Source organism: Pan troglodytes, chromosome 1 (assembly GCF_028858775.2).
Source record: "Pan troglodytes isolate AG18354 chromosome 1, NHGRI_mPanTro3-v2.0_pri, whole genome shotgun sequence".
In the NCBI taxonomy this organism is placed as follows: domain Eukaryota; kingdom Metazoa; phylum Chordata; class Mammalia; order Primates; family Hominidae; genus Pan; species Pan troglodytes.
The window spans coordinates 156,479,948-156,502,390 of NC_072398.2; the positions used below are offsets into that span (position 1 = coordinate 156,479,948).

The 22,443-nt window shown below is 40.0% G+C and overlaps 2 protein-coding genes across 8 annotated transcripts in view; one reads left to right on the forward strand and one right to left on the reverse strand.

The window, feature by feature from the left end:
* TNNI3K (TNNI3 interacting kinase) overlaps window positions 1-22,443 on the reverse strand; it is a 304,916-nt gene that overhangs the window by 15,457 nt on the left and 267,016 nt on the right. Inside the window, exon 24 of one of the 6 annotated variants that reach the window (XM_063783308.1) lies at window positions 7,189-7,354. The exons of the other annotated variants lie outside the window; for them this stretch is intronic. Within the exon in view, the coding sequence (XP_063639378.1) occupies window positions 7,348-7,354 (7 nt within the window). The 3' untranslated portion in view covers window positions 7,189-7,347. Of the gene's footprint in view, window positions 1-7,188; window positions 7,355-22,443 lie in introns of those variants that run through there. 6 annotated transcript variants of the gene reach the window in all.
* The window catches only part of LRRC53 (leucine rich repeat containing 53), a 42,400-nt gene continuing 35,581 nt past the window's right edge, over window positions 15,625-22,443 (forward strand). Inside the window, exon 1 of one of the 2 annotated variants that reach the window (XM_009423522.5) lies at window positions 15,625-15,697. The gene's annotated coding sequence lies outside the window, so the exon portion shown is untranslated. The remainder of the gene's footprint in view (window positions 15,698-22,443) is intronic. The other variant, XM_063800369.1, reaches the window with a different exon arrangement.

Here is a 22,443-nt window from a genome sequence, read left to right on the forward strand (position 1 = left end):
TCTTTGTATCTCTCTCCTTTCTGGTGCAAGATGTTTCAGGCTTATTTTCTTGTTTTGTACCTTCCTTGTGTCAGCCTTAAAGTCTGTCATTTCTTCAAGTGCCTTGTTTCCTTTTGGTAAATAATAGTATTTGGAAATGAGGATCAAGGTGCCAGGTGTGTTCCTGCAGTTGAAGTGCCACTCCTCCCAGGTGCTTTCATTTAGCAGAAACAGCTAGAGCATATGCATGAGCATACATAGGTGTGTAAACACATTAAGACTTCGCTCTGTCAAAGCATAAGTTTCCAGCAACATCTCCAGTTCCAAACCAACCAACAGAGTTGACCCTAGTTTTCATTCTTTCCATATTCACAACACCATTCTCTGACAGTGAGAAACCTAGCTCCCATTGTCCTAAATATATTTACTTATTTGATCATTGTCCCTGAATGTACAAATCTCCCATTGCTGTTGTACCCTTTCCCCACTCCAACACACACACAGATATCCTCCTTTACCCACGGGGGCTCCAATATCCCACACCCATGCAGAAGGCTTCCTCACTCTCATGTGTTCTGACACCTACCTGCCTATTCCCCACCTGTCTGCCCCAAGTGGGTCTGCTCCTCACTTACCTGGGGATCCAGCACTCAGCACTGTACTATGTCCCTATGCCATGCCCTCCTCACCCTGCTCAGGCTCCAGCCCCTTGCACTGGGCTGCCTGCCCACACGTACACCTTCTTCACCACTCTTATGCTCCAACTTCCTTCCACCAGGCACTTTCCTGTGCCCATGTCCTTCTTAGCCTGCATGGAACCACAGTGGCACTACTCTGTAGGATGTCCTGCTTACCATTCTTGGGCTCTGGCCTTACTTGAGCCACTATTCTCTCCACCCTTCTCATACATAACGTTTTTCCTGGGCTTCGATTCTGATCTCCTCTGCCAGGGTACTCTCCCACGTGACTACCTTATTTACCATACTTAAGCACTACCACCTTGGCTGGGCAGCCCCAACCTCCTGTGGAAACCCTTTCCTTCTCCCACTTCTGTTCTGACACCGTATGCCAGGCAGTGCCACCCACCACTCCCATCCACCACATAGACATTCTCCACACCTTACTTGGACTCTGACATTCTGCTCCATATCAATTGGGGAAGTCCACCTTACTCAGCCCTGTCCAATGGTTTTGGACTAAATCATTCATGAAGGGAAGGGAAGAGATAAAACAGTAACAATGGTGAAATTTTTAAAATGCTAATCAGATTATGTCACCTCCCTGATTCCAATCCCTCAGTGGCTGCCCAACACATGTAGATCAACATCCTAACACCCTGTCCTGGCTGATAAAGCCCTCGTGACCTGGCCTCTACCTCCTTCTGGAACTTCATCTTGTCCCTATCTGCCCTGTCTCCCCTCCCTATCCACCATAGTGGCTTTCTGGTTCTCCTTTTTTGCTCATGCCTTATAAATCCCAAATTTGCTTTTTAGCTCTGCTGAATGCATTTCTCAGAGTCTTCTTATGGCAGACTTGTTTTTGTCATTTACCACTCCATCTAATCTTGTGTTTCCTATTTTCTACTATGCCTTGTTTCTCAGTAAATACGGATTAAAGAAATGATTGAATGAATGAATGATGTTTCCTCCTCTGCAATTTTATTCATGTTTATCTTTGTCTGTTTACTCTGATTCTTTTTAACAAAGTTTGTGGTCATTGGTGAACCTCCTTTCATTTCTTTAGCCACTGCTCAAGGATGAGCCTTATGAGTCTCCGTGTGCCTGGCACTTCACACAGCACCTGGCACGGGCTAGTAAAACTGTTTACAGTGACCTGAAGGTAGCCTTCATATGTTTCCACTAGGAGATGGATTTCCAATGTATACAGTTTTGGGGCTACGTGACTTGAACAAATATAGATTTTTATGCTTTTAGAGCAGGCAGGGATCAGCAAACTTTTCCTGTAAAGGACCAGACAGTAAATATTTTAGGCTTTGTGGACCATATGGTCTCTTGCAACTACTCAACTCTGCTGTTTCAGTGCAAACACAGACATAGATAATATGTAAACAAATGAGTGTGGCTGTATTCCAATAAAACTTTACAGAAACAAGCAGGGAGTTGGATTTACCCATGAGTTGTAGTTTACCAATCTCTTCTTTAGAGTGTCAGATAAGTCCTATACGTGTTGCTCTCCTAAGCTGCCTTCTCCCTTTGGGCCAAACAATGATATCTCAGTGAATGTAGGATCTCCATTCATCTTAGATTTTCATAGCTTCTCCTAGGAGAGGAATGTTAAAGACTAAAATGCATGAGCTAATGGAAAACAGAAAAAAATATCCAATTTATATTTATTTAGTGTTTACCACATATTAGACATGTAGAAATTGCATTCTCACGTCACCTTCATTGCAACCTAATGAAGAAGAAGATATTCTTATTTTCATCCTATAGCTGAGAAATTTGAGACTTGGAGAGCTCAACCAACTTGGCCAAAGTCACAGGTTATAAGAACCGTAGAACTTGAATTTGAACTCAGGTCCATCTGAGCCCAAGCTTTTAACCACTACTTTATACTCAATGGCCACTGGGTAGTTACATAAATAAAAATCACAAAACCAATTTTATTGATGGAAGATAAAAGCAGCAACTAGATTGGAGCCCACAGAGCAATACATATTCTTTTCCCCTTTTGGATTGAGGAAAGTTCAAAGGCCATCTTTGTTGATTTTAGATCTCTGGGCTCCTTTGTGTGAATTCAGATCCCTGCAAGAAATTCCATGTTCCTTTGTTCTTTATGACAAGCCAGTCTGCATGGGAAGGTTTTAAAACTCCCTAAACTCTTTGAACATGCAGAACATTGATCTTCACAAACCATTTGAAATACCCTAAGGAGGTTACAAAATTACAAGCACTGTTTTTTTTTTGTTTTGTTTTAAGCGAATGTATACCAAACCTCTGGGACCCTTTGCCTCATCACACAACACCAAAGCTTTCCTCTCCTCCTCTGTGTATTCTTTGCTGTCAGACCCTGAATAACAAAATGATATTATGTAGCTGGGGTGCCTTGTTCTCATTGAAAACCTCTTCTCTTGCCAGTAATGTGGGGGTTCTTACCCCACTCTGGTGTGATGTGCTGTGATGCCTCTTTGAATCCTGGGGCAACCCAGGTTTTGACATTTCCTGCTGGGCCAACTGCTGCTCCCGGCTTCTGTATTGACAAGACCATGACTGTGGATGCTGTAAGAAGTTCTCTGTGGCCTTCTGCACAGCCAGGCCTCCATGGTCATATTTATATTGGTTATTTATTAAGCTTTGATATGTGGCACACCAGAAGCACACTCCTTCAGACTAGGAGCCGTGCTTTGTTACTTATCTCTGTAGCCTTGGCATTTGGGCAGAGAGTTTACTTGCAACACTTATTTTAAAAATAAATTTGGTTGAACTGAGCTCCTGGTCACTTCTTCAGCCTCATCTCTCAGACTCAATGTTCTATGCAGTTGGCCAAGTGGTCAGGGACTCAGGGTGTGAATCAGACTGAGCTAGTTTTCAGTCTGGGCACCTCTACTTCCTAGCTGCTGTCCTTAAGCAAAATTTTTTACCTTCCTGTGCCTCACATTCCTTTTTTGTACCATAAGGACAATAACAATACTTATCACATATGTAGGTATTTGTGAGAATTATACGAGATGGTATACACGCAAAGTGCTTAGAAGAATCCCTAACACACAGGAGGTGCTCAGTATTAGCTACCTTATTATTGTTATTATTCTTATTCTCATTTATGCCTGCTGCATTCTTTCCTTCCCCTCTTCCACTGAATAATGCTACTTATCTTTCAGGCCTCAGCTTCTCTCTCCCCAATACTTGGTTAAGTGCCCTCTTTAGTATGTTTTTTATCACACTGAAGAATCTCATCTTTCATTCTTTGTCTCTTTCCCCAGTATCCAGCTCATAGCCCATGCTAAGTAAAATACTTACTATATAATTGAATGCATAGAAAGTAGGTATAAAAAAGCAAATTAATTGGCTACCTCTCTTTCCAGCCCCAAAGTACCTCAGCCAGAGCAATCCTTTTAGAAACAATCCTAATGATGTTACCTCTCTGCCCAAACCCCTGCAGTGGCACGCATCTCAATCATAGTAAATCTCCAAGTCCTACCAGTGGCCTGTCCCCCTTCATAATGCAGCCCCTTTACTTCCTTTCTTTTTCTTTTTTTTTTTTTTACTTTTTTAAAAAGTTGCCTGTCACTCTTCTCACATTAGAATAAAACCTCCATGAGGGAAAAGATTATTTTCTGTGTTTTATTTGCTGCTGTATCTCCAGACCCTAAAAGTAAAAGCTTTGGATATTTGCTAAGTGAACGAATACATTAGATTAAAGTATGCCCATTGCTCTTAGAACCAAGAAAAATGACAAATCTTTTATGAGCATCATTCCAGAAGAGATTTATGTGACCTTTTCCTAATGCATTTTCCTGTGCAATTTTTTAATAGGGAGAAGTTGTGTGGAGATTCCACAGTTAGTCACCAGTTGGCCCTACATACTCCAGCTGTGGCCACAGCCAGTGAAACTCCACAGCAGCCCTGGAGTCCGCACAGTGTCAGGTGCAGAAGACTTGCACTTTGCTATCTAATGGGCCAAGCCCCCCTCTGTTTCTGGCAGGCCCACAGAGCTATTCACTTTGCATGTTACCATAACCATCTGAATGGGGCAGAGATCAGGCTGTTAAAATTCCCAACAGACTCTTCAGAATGCCTCTAAATACTTCTGATGGTAATTGCTACATGGTTACTCTGTGTTTTGAAGACTTTTCACAAAGAAGAATTCACTGGAGCCTTTGTGGGCACTGCCACAAATACTACTGGACTGTGTTTGTGGCTGGCCACAGTTAGGCTCTTGACAAATGCCAATGCTTTGCAAAAACAATTTTTGGTGAAAGCAACAACTCCACATTCACTCATGCCTTTGGAATTGTGGCTTGATGGAATTGCCTTGTTCTCCATATGGGCACAGGGAGTGGAATATCACACACTGGGGCCTGTCGGGGGTGGGGGGAAAGGGGAGGGATAGCATTAGGAGAAATGCTTAATGTAGATGACAGATTAATGGGTGCAGCAAACCACCATGGCACATGTATACCTATGTAACAAACCTGCACGTTCTGCACATGTATCCCAGAACTTAAGTATAATTTTAAAAAAAGAAAACCACATGCCACAGGGCACTGTTTCCCCAAGACCAAAGAAAACCTCAAAAGTTGTATTAGCAATTACCAACAAATAGGTATTGATCACCTACTGCATACCAGACCAGACACTGCCAACTGTCAGGGCCTGGCATACAGTAGGAGCTCAACCTCTGCAAAGCTAGACTCATGAAGAGGGCAGAGCTGAAGTCTAAATATTCACCGAAATTACTATAAGCAGCTAATGGCCAGGCCGAGCCTATAACTTTGAGGCCTTTTTTTTTAAGTGAGTCTCTTTCTCTTTCTCTCTTTCTTGTTGTTGCTTTTGGGCATTTCAAAAGAAAATTAAAAAAAAGAAAAATCTTATACATCAGCCAAGTATGTTTGAATACACACACACAATAAAGGAAAAAAAATTGCTTGTTCTCTTAGATATGTGTAAAGAAAAACACAAATATCATGCTCAAAATTTGATGATACATGTCTTTAGAAATCCACTATGAGGTATCAAGTGAGATAATGTCTATAAATGTGTTTTTTGAAATCATAGGTGTTAGAAAATTTATTTCACATACAATTCCTTATTTAATCTTCCCAGCAACTGTGTGGTATCGGTATTATTATATATATTGTTTTCTTGAAGAAACTGAGGGCAAATTGGTCAGGCAACTTGCCTCAGGTCACCTGGCCTGTAAGAGGGAAGAGAGGAATCAGACAGAACCTATACTGAGGCTCACTGTTTTTCTGCTCCACAACATGGCTGTATTACAGAAACTTTGTGATCTGCTGTAGTGAATGCATGGGGTTTCCCCTCTCATTAGTAATTTGGATTCTTCAATTTCCAGTGGGCAGTTGGGCTTGGAGTTAGAAGTGTAGGCTTCTGATCATGAACCTACTGAAGCTTTGGATCACGCAGTGCTGGATTTTATGTGTTCACAGTTTAATCTTGAATTCCTTCTACAGGTAAAGTTTCCACTAAAGCCAGGGGCTAATGTAAAAAGACTACAGATTTTCAACCTAAGAAATACACCAGTTTTAATCCAGATTTGAATCAAATGATCAATATTCCAATCAGAAAATGAATCATGTTATTCTGGGATTGCTTCCTGGGGCATTTCTCTCTTTCTCTTTCTCTCTCTCTCTCACACACACACACACATACACCTTAGGGACCAGAAAAACAGCTACTTACATTTTGGGAATATGCAGGAAAAAGACAGATTCTCTCTTTTTCATGCTACTTTTTAAATGTATAATACCCTCAGGAGTAGGTCTTCTATACTGTGTGGGGAGAATTAGTCATGCAACTCGTACTACAAATATTCCCCAAGCACCATTCTGGAAGTGTACTCCTTGGTCTACCTTTTAATATGAGACACCAAGCTGAAAGGAAATCCTGTCTAGGGAACAGGTAATCTGAGCTGCTGCAGGTTCCCATAGGAATGCTAGGAACTCACTGCCTTTATTTATGCGCATTTGCGGCAGCTGCATCCTTTGGATTCTGGCTCTTAGCAAGTACAAGCAGCAGCTCCAAGAGCAGATCTGTCCTAAATGTCTCTCTTTGAAGCCCCTGAGTCTATAGCCTTGTATTTGTGTCTGGCCCTGATTCATCAAGGGCCTGAATGCTTCACCTGCTATATTAAGTTTCCAATAGTGCCTGAACCAGATTTTTTTTTAAAAAGAACAATCCCTGGCCAGCGAATCAGCATGAGAGCATTGGAAAAGTGATAAGGCAGATAGTAATTACTGTCTGTCATATATCATTGGAGGGATGTTGATATATCTCCCTCATCTGAATTTTTTTTACTCTACCTGGATCTCAGTTACCTGTTTAGAAGATTAACAACAGTTGGATGCAGCCCCAGAATCACTCTGGGCTTTTGAGTAGTTATGATTCATAGCAGAAATGGCATTATGAATAGACCAGCACAGGCTTTAAAGAAATTCTGACTTATTCTCAGGGATCAAAACACTTAACATTTCAGTAGAAATAGCAAGAAACATTCACTCACCCATTTATTCATTCATGTATTCATTTATGAGACCCTGTGCCCTTCTTATCATAAATTTATCACGCTTTGCTGAAATGGCTTGTTCACCAACTCTGCGAGAATAGCGACTGGGGCTGTCTTGCTGATCACTGTGACCTCCATGCTAGGAATATAGTGCGTCTTTACCAATCATTTGCTAAATAAAGGAAGGCAGAAAAAGGCTTTATGGAAATAGCAGCATTTAATTTTGACTGCATATATGTATATATAGGTATATATATATATACACATACACACATACGTAATGCATTTACATGTATGTGTGTGTGAGAGAGATAAGGTAAGGATTTATTGCATTAGAATACATATTTCATAAAATAGTTAACATTTATTGAACAGTAACTATGTGCCAGGTATTGTTTTAAGTGACTTACATAGTTTGTTTCATTTAATCCTCATAATAACCATGAAGTAAGTATCATTATTATGCCTGTTTTATAGATTAGGAAGCAAAGAGCAACTAGAAAGAAGTTAATGAGCTTGGGCAAGATCGCACAGAGAAAATGGCAGTGCCACAATGTGAACCCAGCCAGTCCTACTGGGAGCACATGCTCCTTATAACTACAATACACAACCTCCAAATATATCCTAATTTCAGCTCTACAAACTTCTGTGGTGATGGAGAGAGGACATTATCTAAAAATATTCTGAAGTTGAAGCTGTTGCCCAAAGGAGAAATAGCTGTAAGAACACTCTGTCCAGTCAGGGCAACCAGAGCACAGAAGGTGGATCTGTGCTCCCACAGATAGGACCCCTACACTGCCACAGGGACCCTGTGGACTATTCAATCTTCCCTTCACCTCTGCTCCCATGTCACCACTATTCACAACTGTGCAAATTAAAGCTCCAAGCAATCCTCCCCAAGATGAGCCAGCTCCATATGTACCTTCCAGATCTAAATTTCATAAGGGGCTTCTTAGCCCTGTTACACCCACCCCAGCTGCAACCCACATGTTGCAACTCAAAGGGGACTGTTTTCTTTATCACCGCCACATAGACCAAGTCCCAAATACCACATAGTATGCCCCAGGCCTCCCTTCCTTCTCTTTTGTTCTCAGTGTCTTAAAAATGGAAGCAGACCATACAGTTAATATTTAAAGAAGGATTGATTTTTCCCATTTTTTTTTTGAAGTTGTGAGACAAAAATTTTGGTGTTTTGCCAAAAATTTTGGAAAGGGAGGAAGGAAAAGGTCAAAAGAGACAAGCAATGACTGAGGGAAAAAGAGCCAGAGGCAGAAGAGATAACAGGGAAACAGATGGATGGATGGGCCTCAGAAATGAGAAGGTCGATTTCTCCATCCAAGGAGAAGAGAGGAGAATCCATGGAGTCACAGAGAGACTGGAGGGGCTGAGGAAGAAAGGTGGTGGAACTCACGCGAAGTAGTCTCAAATTCTTCAGAAAAGTCGGAAGCAAGGTCACTTCAATTCTGTACGTGTATTTAAATGCCATATCTTAAAATTTCACACTCAAGATTCCAGTTGAGTCAATTTTTTGAAAAATTGAATTATCATTTATAATCAAGTTATATGAGGATGCACATGCATAAGAATGACACTATGGACTTTGTGGACTCAGGGGGAAAGGGTGGAAAGGGGTAAGGGATAAAAGACTACAAACTGGGTTCAGCATATACTGCTCAGGTGATGGGTGATCCAAAATCTCACAAATCACCATTAAAGAACTTACTCATGCAACCAAATACCACCTGTTCCCCAAAAACTTATGGAAATAAAAAAAATATATATAAATGAGCTTGGGCAAGATCACACAGAGAAAATGGCAGTATCCAAAGGAGAAATAGCTGTAAGAACATGCTGTCCAGTCAGGGCATCCAGAGCAGAGAAGGTGGATCTGTGCTCCCACAGATAGGACACCCACACTGCCACAGGGACCCTGTGGACTATTCAATCTTCCCTTCACCTCTGAATGACACACATTATAAACTTAAAGCTTTGGCTTGACTATAACATATCTTCATTATAGGTACTTGTCCTCACATTAGAAAAATTTCATGTATAAAATGTAATTTTCTTTTAAAGATATATTCTGTGGGGTTATTTTGTAAGACTATTTACTTTATAAAAAAGATTCTTAGAAGTTTTTATCTCTATTCTGGCTTTCTTATGATTTTAGTTTAAAAATCAATTCAAAAATTACACTTTTAAAGTAAGGTAATTTGTTTTAAATTGAAGACTAAATACTCCTTAAATAATCCATATTTGTAAATGTTGTTTTAAAAACACACCCTTTACTTATGGAAATAAATTATATAAAAGCAAAATATGTGTTCAAAACACTAATATAATAATTTTGAGCTTAAAAAACAGATACTGTTTTGAAAACACTATTAGCGATGGACTATGAAGCCTCTGCACTGACAGTGTGCTCCCCAGACAGGCATCAGGTGAAACACGGGAACCATAAGCTTCGTCACGATTAGTAGAATCCACTGAGATCTGTGAGCAGTGGGAGCCATAGAGCCACCCTAAAAAGAAGGCATATTGAGGTGGGAGAGTCAGAGATCCTTGAGGTAAGAAAAGCACCTCAGAAGCAACCAAGAGTCTATAACTGCCCTTTAGATACATTGGTCCCTTTAGGTAAAGAAGAAGAACGAAAATGCTGTGGAAATCTCATAAATAAAAACAATGAAAGGAGTGAACAGTAAGAGGCTATGTGGAAATAGGAGATGAAAATAAATATAAAAGAAGAACTCCTTTCAATTTCTATTGATGACCTAATGATTCTTCTAGCCATCCAGACTGAAAAGCAGACTGTCACATCTGACAATTCTTTTTTCCTCCACTGATCAGCAAACCCTCTCCATCTACTCCACTGGGCCAATATTTCTCAACATCTATTATCATTTCTTTGCTTCTTCTTGACTTACCTGGGAACCTCCTGGTCCACCATCTGTCCTCTAGTAACCTGCACACGGCTGCCCTATTAATCTCCTAAAAGTGCTATTCTGGCGAGGTCATCACTTGCTCAAAAACTTTGAATGACTTCCCACTGTATGCCGACCACAGTCAAAGATTGTTACTTTAAGTACTAGCTAGAGCAGTGGTTCTCAAAGTGTGATGCCTGAGACATCAGCCTCCCCTGGGAACTGGTTAGAAATTCAAATGTTTCACTCTACATCACACCTGCTGAATCAGAAACTCTGGTAGTGGGCCCAGCAATTTGTGCCTTAAAAAATCTTCCAGGTGATTCTGGTGCATTTTCAATTTTGAGAGCCACTGGCTTTGTGATTGAGACCATGAACTAAGATGTCTTAGTTTCAAATCCTTTTTCTGTTTACCAGTCATACTCTTTACACAAGACACTTTCTAAGCCTCAGCTTCCTCATCAATGAAATAGAACCTAATTGAGGTTGCCACTGTGAGTTGGACATAGCAGATTATATATAATGCTTAGCACACAGCCCACACATATGGAGCTCTCCATAAATACCATTATTACTAACAATTATTATTAAAGGCTACTCCTGCTCTGATTCTAAATGCTTTCTACATGCTGGCTTAGTTGACCCATTTACCGTTTCTTGTCCAGCCTGGTACCACCAGTACAGTACCTTGCTCAAGTAAGTGTTTGAAGGTTTGACATATGAATCAGTGAGGAGCTAATGCCAGAAAATTTTTGATACTAATTAAGTTCCTTAGGGAAGAAGAAGCTTAGTTTGAAATTGGATGGAGTGAAAATTCTAATGAACGTTAATGAGGCATTGATTTGCTATCTGACCTGACAGAATATAATAAACCAGTTGTCTTTTGTTCCCATCTGTAAAATGGGATTAATGTTATTAACCTTTTTTTTTTAAAGAGTTACCCCTACAAAATATGTTGCATATAGAAAGTGCCCACAGGTGTTGAGAATGATTTGTGTAATACAAAATAATGAACAGCATCTACCAAAATAGGGGTGGGGGAATAGCTGAATTAAATAATCCCCATCAACAGAGCTGGGGACAAGAATGTTTCTGTTTTTATTTTTTTGAATTGCTATCAGTGTTTTCTCATAATGATGCTCATGGGAGCACGACTGTAAATATTTCTTTCAGACTTCTGTAGAGAGGTTGCTGGAGAAAATACTGTCTATCATGTAGTTAACAATTGTTATCATTTTTGTGAACTGGCAATAAGGGCATTTCATCTATGTAGAATATTCCAACACTGAAAAATCCCAGAAGTAAGCTGCCTTAACTTGTTATAATAAGGGTTGGGGAAATGTGGCTATATGAGGGCACATTCATTATTACTACTGGATAAATAATGCTGGAATTAGTGATGGGGAATATACAAGCCATCCTCAACCAAGCTGTGGAAATGTCCTTTTTTTAAACGTGGCTGACCATGCCACTTACTGTTGAGGTCCCATGGCCCATAGTAGCAAGGTCCCACGGTCCAGGTCTCAAGCAGCAGGCCTGGGTCTATTTCTCCAGCCTCATCCTCTATTGCTCCTTGCCTCATATAGGCAGGCTCTACACACAATGAACTTCTTTCTCACAGTTTTTCTCACATACTAAGCCCCACAGTAAAAGGACTTCATCTCTTTACTGTGACACCTCATGCCTTGTATTGTACGGATTTGATATTGCCTTCCTGACTCAACTATTCTCATCTTAAGTCAGAAACCATGTCTTATTTTTTCCTTTATTTTCATCATTTAGCAACATATCTAGAAATTATGAATCCCTTCCCCATCCAAGTAAATAGTGATTGAGCAGATGAGTGAACAAACAAATGGATAGCAACATTCATTGAGTAGTCTTCAACATTAGTCAAAATTTTTTTTCCTGGCTAATGGGAAATTTCAGAACAGAAATAAATGACCACATTTTTAAACATTTTGAAATACCAAAGTTATTATCAATAAAAACATGGATGATTTGCACTTCAGACCTACATTCTCAGCCTAGTTCCAACTCAAAGATCCACAGAAGATGGCTTCACCAGTAAGTTGATTGTCCTTTCCTTCCCCTCTAGTGAGGCTCCTAAAGACATCAGTACTACTCTCTCCATTTACATTTTCTGCAAAGGCAAGTCCCTTCTTCTCAACTGAGTCAGACATCAGAACCTTGAAGGCAGCCAGGAGGTAAACTGGCTCTATGGGGCATTAGGTTGGCAGGTGTAAGTATAGTCCTTTTAATAACTAATGATCTCCAGTCTAAAGAAATAGCCAATTTAGGAAGACTAGGCTTCTGAAGAGAAAAACCTCAGATTTCCCTTAGCTTTTATCATACTTATTTTTTGACCTACTTGAATGTCATTGCCAGATTCAGCTTTTAGTTATTTCCATCAGTCTTCAGTCTCCATCCCTCACCTGTTGTGTCTGCCCACCTCAAACTATGATCCCCTTAGTTTGACTACATCGGATGTCAGCCACCTGCCCACCCTGAGTTATGTCTGACCTCAATTACTTGCAATCTCTTCCTGACTTCTGCCCTAATTAGACTTATGCCTCTTGTAAAACTGATTGCCAACAGCAACCATCAGAGAAACTTCAGTCAAATAGCACACCCTTTCCTAGTATCATTTCTATATGTATTGGCATGATAAAACGTTAGAATTTCACCTTAACTTTGGTTAACCATATATTTATTTTCTGACAAAGCACCAAAAAATGTCTTTCAAGTCTCATACTGGGTTAGGTGTGGGTTTTCCGCATAGTCCCAAATGATGAAGGAAAAATAACATGACTATGACCCTCAGGAAGGGCACTGACCTAACATTCAGTCTGGAGTTTGTTTTCTTCCTAAGCTCTATGAAGTTATGTCATCCTCTGTATTCATTTCCTAGGGCTGCCATAAGAAAGTTCCAAACACCTGAAGGCTTCAAACAACAGAAATGTATTCTTTCACTGTTATGCAGGTTAAAAGTCCAGAGTCAAGGTGTTGGCAAGGTTGGTTCTTTCTGAAGGAATATTCTGAGGAAAATTCTGTGCCCATGTCCTAGTTTCTGGTGAGGGCTACGATCCTTATATTCCTTGGCTTCTAGGTAGAGCACTTCAGTCCCTGCCTCCATCATCTTCACATGCCATTCTTCTGCATGTCTTTGTGCTCTTCTTATAAAGACACAAGTCATCTTGAATTAAGGGCCCACCCTACTCCAGTATAAACTCCTATGAACTCACATCTGCAACAACCCTGTTTCCAAATAGGGTCACATTTTGAGGTGCCAGGGTCTGAGATTTCAACATATCTTTTTGGGGGATACAATTCAACCCATAATACCCCTTCACATTTTTACCACAATCTTGATCTTGTTTTTTATCATGAGTTCCAAACAGAATTTCTTATGCTGTCCTAAAAAGAGCACACATGGCTTTGGGTTTAGATAGACTGGAGTCAATCCCAGCTTCCCCCCTTACTATCTCAGGAGATGTTTCCTGTTTTGACCAGTTTTCCCATCTTCAAAATGGAAATAATATCTACCTAGCAAATAATTGGGAATATTATATTGATAATATGTGTACTAGTACATAGTAGGTTCTCAATAAATTCTATCAAGACTTTTCTTCTTAAGTGAATAATTGTTAGATAGTAGAGAACAACATAGCAATTTCTATTAAAGTGGACCTTTTCATTAATGCTCCCCTTTTTACTTAAATGCTTCCTCTCGATAAGGAACTTCTGTGCAAGTGTATACACAATCACACAAATTGCCAAAAGCATCACAAAGCGCTTTCAGCTTGTCAGCTTGTAAGCCTCTGACAAATACATAGAATTGTGTGAAAACGCTTTAAAACAATTGCTCCTAGCATTTTGGTCAGAATGTATTTATTAGACCGTATCTTATACTTGATTGTGAAAATAAACAAGGACATAAATGATCTGGCTTTAAATGCTCTATAAAATCTGCATTACAAGACTCTATGATTCATAAAGGAAGCTTCTATTTTGGTGTGCCTGGGTAAATTTGGCTATGCAAACTTCGAATAGCCTTTGAATTGAAAAACGCAGTTATCGTTTACTGGCTGACAACCTTTTCAAGGGAGAGAGAGGCAGGCACTGTACAACCAAAGATAACTTTACTTAATTAGTTTTTGGAAGATTATTTACTCCCCTTAGTCTATAGAAAAACAAAGGTCTGTCAGCACCAGATGCATCTGAGCTTTGCAGATGCGGTTGTGGCTTCTTGAAATCTTTAAAGATTCATCTAAAATATGCTTTCAGGTCTCCTTTTTGTGAAACTTTGACAGGATAATAGAATTAGATTTGCTGAATTTCACTAAACTGTAAAGTAATGTGTCATCAGCTTCACTTACTTTCCAAAAAATATTTCTCTCTGGTAATGCTCATCAATCTAGCTTTTCAACCCCTAAACATGAAACTCTGAAACAAAAAGGATGACTCCATCAGTTACGCAAGTGACAAGATGTTAAACATTTAACACTCCCACACAGTAGCGCCAGCTGCCTCTGGATGAAGCAGATTTGCTTAGGTTTGGCATAGAGAAAAAAAGGAAGACAAAGAGAAGAAAAATGAAAGGAAGAGGAACTCCTCTTGCAGTGAGAATGCAAAGTTCTCTGCAGATGTGCAGCAGTCTGAAGTGGGATGCCCTTCTGCACAAACCTTTTCTTCTGAGGGAACATTGCAAAGACAGTCATCATCAGGTTCTCAACTCCTACTACCAGTGCCCCTGCATCCCCAACATTTCATGGACTCACTCTGATAAGAACACCTAGTGCACTGGATTAAAATAATGAAAGGACGGAGACTCAGTAAATTTCCACATCCCAGTATAATTTCTCAATAAATATCAGCTGAATAAACGAACTAGGAAAGCACACGTGGGCCTCTGGGTCATTCGGACTCTTTCTCCACAACCATTTCCTCATCTTAGGCACCTACCTCTGCTGTAATCTCAGGCCAGTGAAACAGTATCGACTGAGCAAGCTGTGTGCTAGGTTGATTCTAACAACAGAATCCCTTGACTTTGTTAACAGCCCCAAACTGGCATCAACTTTAAAGAGTCAAGACTATTTTCCTCTTTAAGTGTCTTATCAAGAAGAATGTTAGTGAAAGGGCAAAAGTCATCTATAGTTTTCCATGGTGAGCCATTTACCTGGATGAGGGACAGAAAAGGCCAGCTTTAGGTGATCACATAGTGACCCCATCATAAGGCTTGTTAACAGAGAAGTTTTCCTTGTAGAGTGAGGCATGCTGCAGGGGGTGCCCATTTTGAAGAATACAGTATGAAGCTCCCAACAGTGAAGACAGAATGGTATAAATAGCAACCCGTCAGTGGTAGGTGTTTGTTCTTTCACTCAGTGGACTTCTGATGAGTAACTACCATGTGCCAGGCGTTATTCCAGGCACTAAAGGATGAAGCCAGGAGGGGGTGGTGTGGGAGTGGAGATGCATATAAAGAGGAATAAGGCATATGGCTGAGATGCTGGACAGTTAACTCCGTAGGTCTCAGATTCATCATCCACCTTTTAATGTAGAGATTCACAAACTACAAGCTGTGAGACCTTTGGGTAAGTTAATTTCTTTCTTTTGGTGTTTTTGTTATGATGGCTGGATTTTTACACCTTTATTTCTCTTTCCTCACCATTTAAAGAGACAGACTTATAAACAGATGATCATGTGGGTGATGTCATCAGTATAGGAATGTCATCAGTACAGGAATAGTTGAGTGCCATGAGCCACCCTGCAGTGTTGCCTGTTTTGCACAGTTCTAGGGGCCAATCTTGGGTTCAAGGTGGAGCTCTACTGTGTCTATGTCACTCATGTCTCATCTGGATTACCATATTATCCCTAGCTCCATGTCTGAGTCTGTACAATCACTGACAGTAAACACAGCTGCAGAAATCATGCCCCTTTAGGGTCCCTCACAGTTCGAGTCATGCCCCAGGGCAATTTCAATAAAGACTGGTGGCTGCTATATCCAGTCCCATCCAGATCTTTTCATGCTCACTGCCTGAATGAAGAGAAGAGTCTGAGGTCTCAGTGACTGGAAGGGAAGCTGCATGAAGGAAAGCTGCCCTCTTCCTTCCGATTTTCCTTGGGTACTGAACTTACTTGTCTCCACGTTCTTTTATTTCTACTTCTATTGACTTTAGATCCTCATCTATAGCTTCTGCTCTACCCACACTCAACCCTTTGCTGTTCCCAAATGTACTGTGCAGGTTCCCACTTTCCTGCCTTTGTCCCTGTTGCTTCCCTTTCCTAGTATACTCTTTCTTCCTTTCTCTGCTTGGTTAACTCTGCCAAACTCAAGTGAAACGGGATGGCTTTTGGGAAGCCTACCTTGACTCTTCCCAGGCTCACAGGGCTGCCTACACATGGCACAGTACTTATCTTCCTATGTGTTTCTCTGACCTCCTCCCTTAAACTGTGAATTCCCCCAGGACTGAAGAGATCTCTAATCCATCATTGGGTGTCCAATATTTACTACATGATTTAATACATAAGAGCTGCTTAATAAATGATAGATAAATGCATATCCAATGAAATTAGATCAGTGAAGAGGCTAGCGTAATAGGGAAAATGACACATACATTTGTGTTTTCCACCTGTAAGTAATATATTGTTAATTCTTTAAATAAAGAAAATAAGAGTGAATTACTTGAGGTCAGAAGTTCGAGACCAGGAGTTCGAGGCCAACATGGCAAAACCCTATCTCTACTAAAAATACAAAAATTAGCAGGGTGTAGTGACATGTGCCTGTAGTCCCAGCTACTCGGGAGCCTGAGGCATGAGAATTGCTTGAACCCGGGAGGCAGAGGTTGTGGTGAGCCGAGATCACACCATTGCACTCCAGCCTGGGCAATAAGAGCAAAATTCCGTCTCGGAAAAAAAAAAAAAAAATAGGCTGGGCACGGTAGCTCACGCCTGTAATCCCAGCACTTTGGAGGCCAAGGCAGATGGATCACCTGAGGTCAGGAGTTCCAGACCAGCCTGGCCAACATGGTGAAACTCTGTTTCTACTAAAGATACAAACATTAGCTGGGCATGGTGGCAGACGCCTGTAATTCCAGCTACTTGGGAGGCTGAGGCAGGAGAATCACTTGAACCTGGGAGGCAGAGGTTGCAGTGAGCCAAGATCGCATCATTGTACTCCAGCCTGGGGGACAAGAGTGAGACTTTGTCTCAAAAAAGAAAAAAAGCATATTCAGTTTGCTAAAACTCTTTATACAAGAATACAAGACTAGCTGTCAAAATACTGGGCCTCTCTGGGTAGGGGCAGACACAGTGCTGTGTACCTAGAAGGAAATCAACACATATTTGTGAGTTAGTTGATTAATTCCATGAACTTTTCAATGCTAGCCATATTTAATTAAACTTTATATACTGTTCAAGATCCTATATATGTCTTTCCCAAAGAGAAACGGAAGTTTATTTAACAAAGTATAACACATAGATCTGGTAGTTGGTAGTTTTGAACAAATTATAGACAAGGTGCTGTTTAATTTAATGAGCAATAATTTTTAAAAAATTCAAGAGATTTGACAATCTCTCAATAATTTTTTTCTCATTTTATTCTTTTTTGAGACGGAGTCTCACTCTGTCACCCAGGCTAGAGTGCAGTGGCGCGATGTCGGCTCTCTGCAAGCTCCACCTCCCGGGTTCAAGCCATTCTCCTGCCTCAGCCTCCTGAGTAGCTGGGACTACAGGCGCCAGGCACCATGCCCGGGTAATATTTTTTGTATTTTTAGTAGAGAGACGGGGCTTCACCATGTTAGCCAGGATGGTCTCGATCTCCTGACCTCGTGATCCGCCCGCCTCGGCCTCCGAAAGTGCTGGGATTACAGGCATGAGCCACTGTGCCTGGCCTCAGATCTTTTTAAAAGGTGAGAACTGATTGCCCTCTCTACTACTGATCTCAGGAAGTAAAAATCAGGGGGTAAGAAATGTAGTTAAACATCTCTAAGTCATGCTTAAACTCAGAACTGTCTACCTTTTACAAAAGAAATAAAATACCCAAAGAATTCACAAGCAATAGAAAATTTGTGACATTGAAATTCAAGCTGGGCGCATAGACTCACACCTTGGAAAGCAAGCAGATCGCTTGAATTCAGGAATTCAAGACCAGCCTGGGTGACTTGGTGAAACCCTGTCTCTACAAAAAATACAAAAATTAGCCAAGTGCAGTGGCGTACGCCTGTAGTTCCAGCTACTTGGGGACCTGAGGAGGGAAAATCACCTGAGCCTGGGGAAGTTGAGGCTGCAGTGAGCCATAATCGCACAACTGTACTGGGTAACAAAGTGAGACCCTGTCTCAAAAAAAAAAAAAAAAAAAAAAAAAAAAAAAGAAATTCAGATCACTCAAAACCAGAAAGCAGTTCATAGGTACCTTTCAAAGTCAAACACAACACTCTATTCCTTAACATATATGACATGACAAAAACAACAATCAACATTTTAATATGGTGCTTTGTCCTCAATTTTATTTATTTCATAATTTCATAATTCATTGTCCTCTATGTTAATCTGATAAAATATTATTGAAGAAAAGAGTATACAATTTATCTTGCCCTAAACAATAAAGGACAATTTTTAAAATGAAATGAAAATCATTCATTTGTGTAAAACCAATAAATTTAGATTTGTTAGTTCTCAAGCATCTTAAATCTTTTCTATTGTTATATAGTACTCTAGCATTCAGCAGCCACATTCACAATTGACTATCGCTTTATTTTCAGGGATTATAGAGGAAAATTGAAATCCTCAAATGTCATTTTCCTGATTTCTGTCATTGTCATAAATAGCTGCTGGGTAGAAAACATCCAGAAACCTTTAAGTTATTCCAAATGGCAACTTGACTGAGGAATGGTCAACACTGTCAAATTTGACAATCAAGTAGTGTAAATAAGTAAGGAAAAGCTATGAGAAATTTATGGGTAAAGCTGCTATTTAATGAGGAAAAAGGAGTGCTCTACTATCTCAAATAGAATAAGTGATAAAAAGAAGAAGAAAGTGTCTGAATAAGGATCCTGAATTTCAGATAGACACAGGCTTTCATTTCTCACCCTCAGAAAGGGGTTTATCCATCCGTGGGTAGAACTGTGAAATAGGGACATTTATCTTTAGTTTAAAACAAAACAACATAAGTTTCTCAGGGATGATATTAAGTGTTTTATATGAATTTTCTGCAGACCCTGTAAAAACCAGACAAGGTAATATTATGGTCCCTATTTTAGTTACCGAGGCCCAAGTTTACACTGTTCTTAAAGGCAGAGGTGGGATTAGAACACATACCTCTGGCTTCAAGATCCAAGCTCTTTCCCAGTATAGCACACTAACTCCCACTTATGTTATCAGCAAAGCACCCTTCTTCCTGAGCCTCCCTTCTACCAGACATATGCCCCGGGTTGGGCTCTGACCTATAGCTTGCTGTTGGTTTTCTCAGTTCGTGTGCAGTCTCCCATGCTACCGCTCTGGCAGACTGATTCGCTACTTATCCTCTGAATGCAGTCTGCCTCCTGGCCTGTGGGCTATTTTTTTTAACACTTTTCTCTCTGTCTTTTGTAGAGTTTGGTGTCCAGATTCACCAGTTCTAGAACTACTCTGGCCAGGTTTAAGTCCTACGTCAGGCATTTGCCACTTGTATTTTGGGGACTTTATTTTTTCTCATCTGTGAAATTGAAAAAATCATAATACCTTCTTTATTTTTATGAAGATTAAATGAGATAACACATTTAAAGTACCATAGCCTGTTATCTGGTACAAAATAAGAACTCAGTATGGTTACACTTATGATGGCTATTATTATTACTATTTTTATTATACTTTAAGTTCTAGGGTACATGTGCACAAGGTGCAGGTTTGTTACATATGTATACATGTGCCATGTTGGTGTGCTGCACCCATTAACTCATCATTTACATTAGGTATTTCTGCATCTCTTTGGCAAGGCCACCTTTTGCAAGAAGCTATCCACATGCCCTTTAACCTGATGGAATCATTGCCTGCCTCTCCTTTTTCTTAGTAATGCCTCCGTCTGTGTTAGAATACACTAGAGTCGTGTGCCCATCATTGTATACAATCACATTGCATTATAATACATTTGGGGTCTATTTTCCATACAAACTACTTAAAGGTAGAAATATTATACTATGTTTGCTTTTCAGCATCTTTGGCTCCTGGCAAACTCCCAGCACAATATAGGGACTCTGCAAATGTTTGTTGAATGAACACCTGACTAACCAGAGAGGAAAAAATACAAACGCTGCTTCAATTTTCAGCCTTTGTAATTTCAAAGGTACTTAAGTTCCTAAGTCTCAGAGCCCATGTTCCTGGATGACTAGCTCATGCCATAGTACACTAAAGTACCATATTAGTAGGGAATACCAACATGGCTAAAACAAGTTCTTTGAAATTCTCACCATAGAACTAACTGTGCATCTCCATGTTGTTGGTGTCAGCGAACCATCCTAATGTGAAGGAGAACAAGAAGTACATTAAAGCAAAAAAGAGACTTTGGGGCCAGAAAGATTTGTATTGATTGAGTCATTCATTCATTCATTCAATACACATATATCCATCACACTATATGCCAAGCATTGTGATAAATATGAACAATGCAAAAATGAAAGACACAGTTCCTGGCTTCAAGAAGCTTACTCTGTGTGTAAGTGCATGTGCATGTGTGTGTGTATGGCAATTGACATACAAAGACATCAATAATTACAATAATGTTTCTATTCTCTGATGGGATCTGTACAGAATATAGTAACAGCAAACATGATGGGTAACTAGTTGAGGGTATTTAGGACAACTTCCTACAGGAGGAGACATTGGGATTGAACTTGGTCTTAATTGAATCCTTTATGTATTTTTGTGTTAAAAAGATGGGGGGGGGGTGAAGAAATTTAAAAACTGCTCATCATGTGTGCTATTTGCAAATTTTCCTGGACCTATATTTAAAGAACTTGGATTGTGCTTGCCTTGAAATATTTGTAATGAATAATACAGGGATCTTGCGATCAGCACAGTATGTAATATTTGTAACTAAATTAAGATAATAATTTGTTCAACATTCCTTTCAATACATTTTCTTTAGTTTAATGAACCTTGTCAATTGGTATTACAGATATGAAATTATTTAATATGAATGGCTCTCCCCCTCAAGAAACTTATTCAACAGAGACATGATACCAAGTAGAAAGTGGTAAATGAATTAAGATGGATAAATCTTTTCTGAGAAGACAGTGAATCTTTCCATCAAGTATAAGAATGAGATTAGGAATGCTCATAGGGAGCGGTAAAACAACCTTGGAGAAGGAAAAAAATCTAGAAAGAGATAAGAGCAAGGTGACATTCTAAATACAGTACACTAAAGCTAAAAGGTCCCCAGAGATTGGTTACTGTATATTTGCAAGTCGACTGTTAAAATCTTGTTAAAATGCAGATTCGGCAGGTCCGGTGTGGGGCCTCAGATTGTACATTTCTAACAAGCTCCTAGGTGATGCCAGAGCTGCTGGTCTGTGAGTCACACCTTGAATAGCAAGCATCCAATTCAAATGCCTCATTATAGATGATAATCCTAAAACCCAGGGCAGAAAGGGATTTGCTCATGTCACACAACTGATTAGTATGAGAGCAGCTCTCTTGTCTCACACTATAGCAGCTCAGCAAGTAGTAAAAAGATCATGGGCTTTGGAATCAGGCTGATCTCTGCTCAAATCTTGGCCCTGCTGTTTACTAGTTACAAAGCCTTGGGCAGGCCATTTATACTTTCTGTGCTTCAGTTTCTCATTTGTAGAATACTGATAAATAACTCTTAGCTGTAGAAGAGTTGTAATAAGTCTGTGCTACGACAGGCATACAAAAAATGCACAATAGCGTCTAGAACATACTAAGTGTCTATGTTTGAATACACATTTCTGTTCTATGTCACAGATCAAAACATGTAACGTGTCTTCTCTTTTTATCCTTTGGCCAGGTCTGTATTGCCATCAGTGCACATGGCAATATTATCTACATCATATCCCCCTAGGGCCCGGGCTGTGTTAGCATCTGGTGACACTTAGTGGCATAGTTAACACTGGCTGGGCTGGCAAATAAGAGACTGATGAAGGCCAAAAAAACAAAAAGTGATTTCATTTTTTTACTTTCTCTTTGAAAGAGAAGTCAGGGTGGCAAACATATATCCACTAGTAAATTTTTTGTACTCGTTTGCAGATGAGGCCTTTAAAACATCTGCACATTAATAAAAAATGTTCAGCTAATATCACAAATATTAATGGTGAAGATTTTCATTCCACTTTGGTTAATTCAG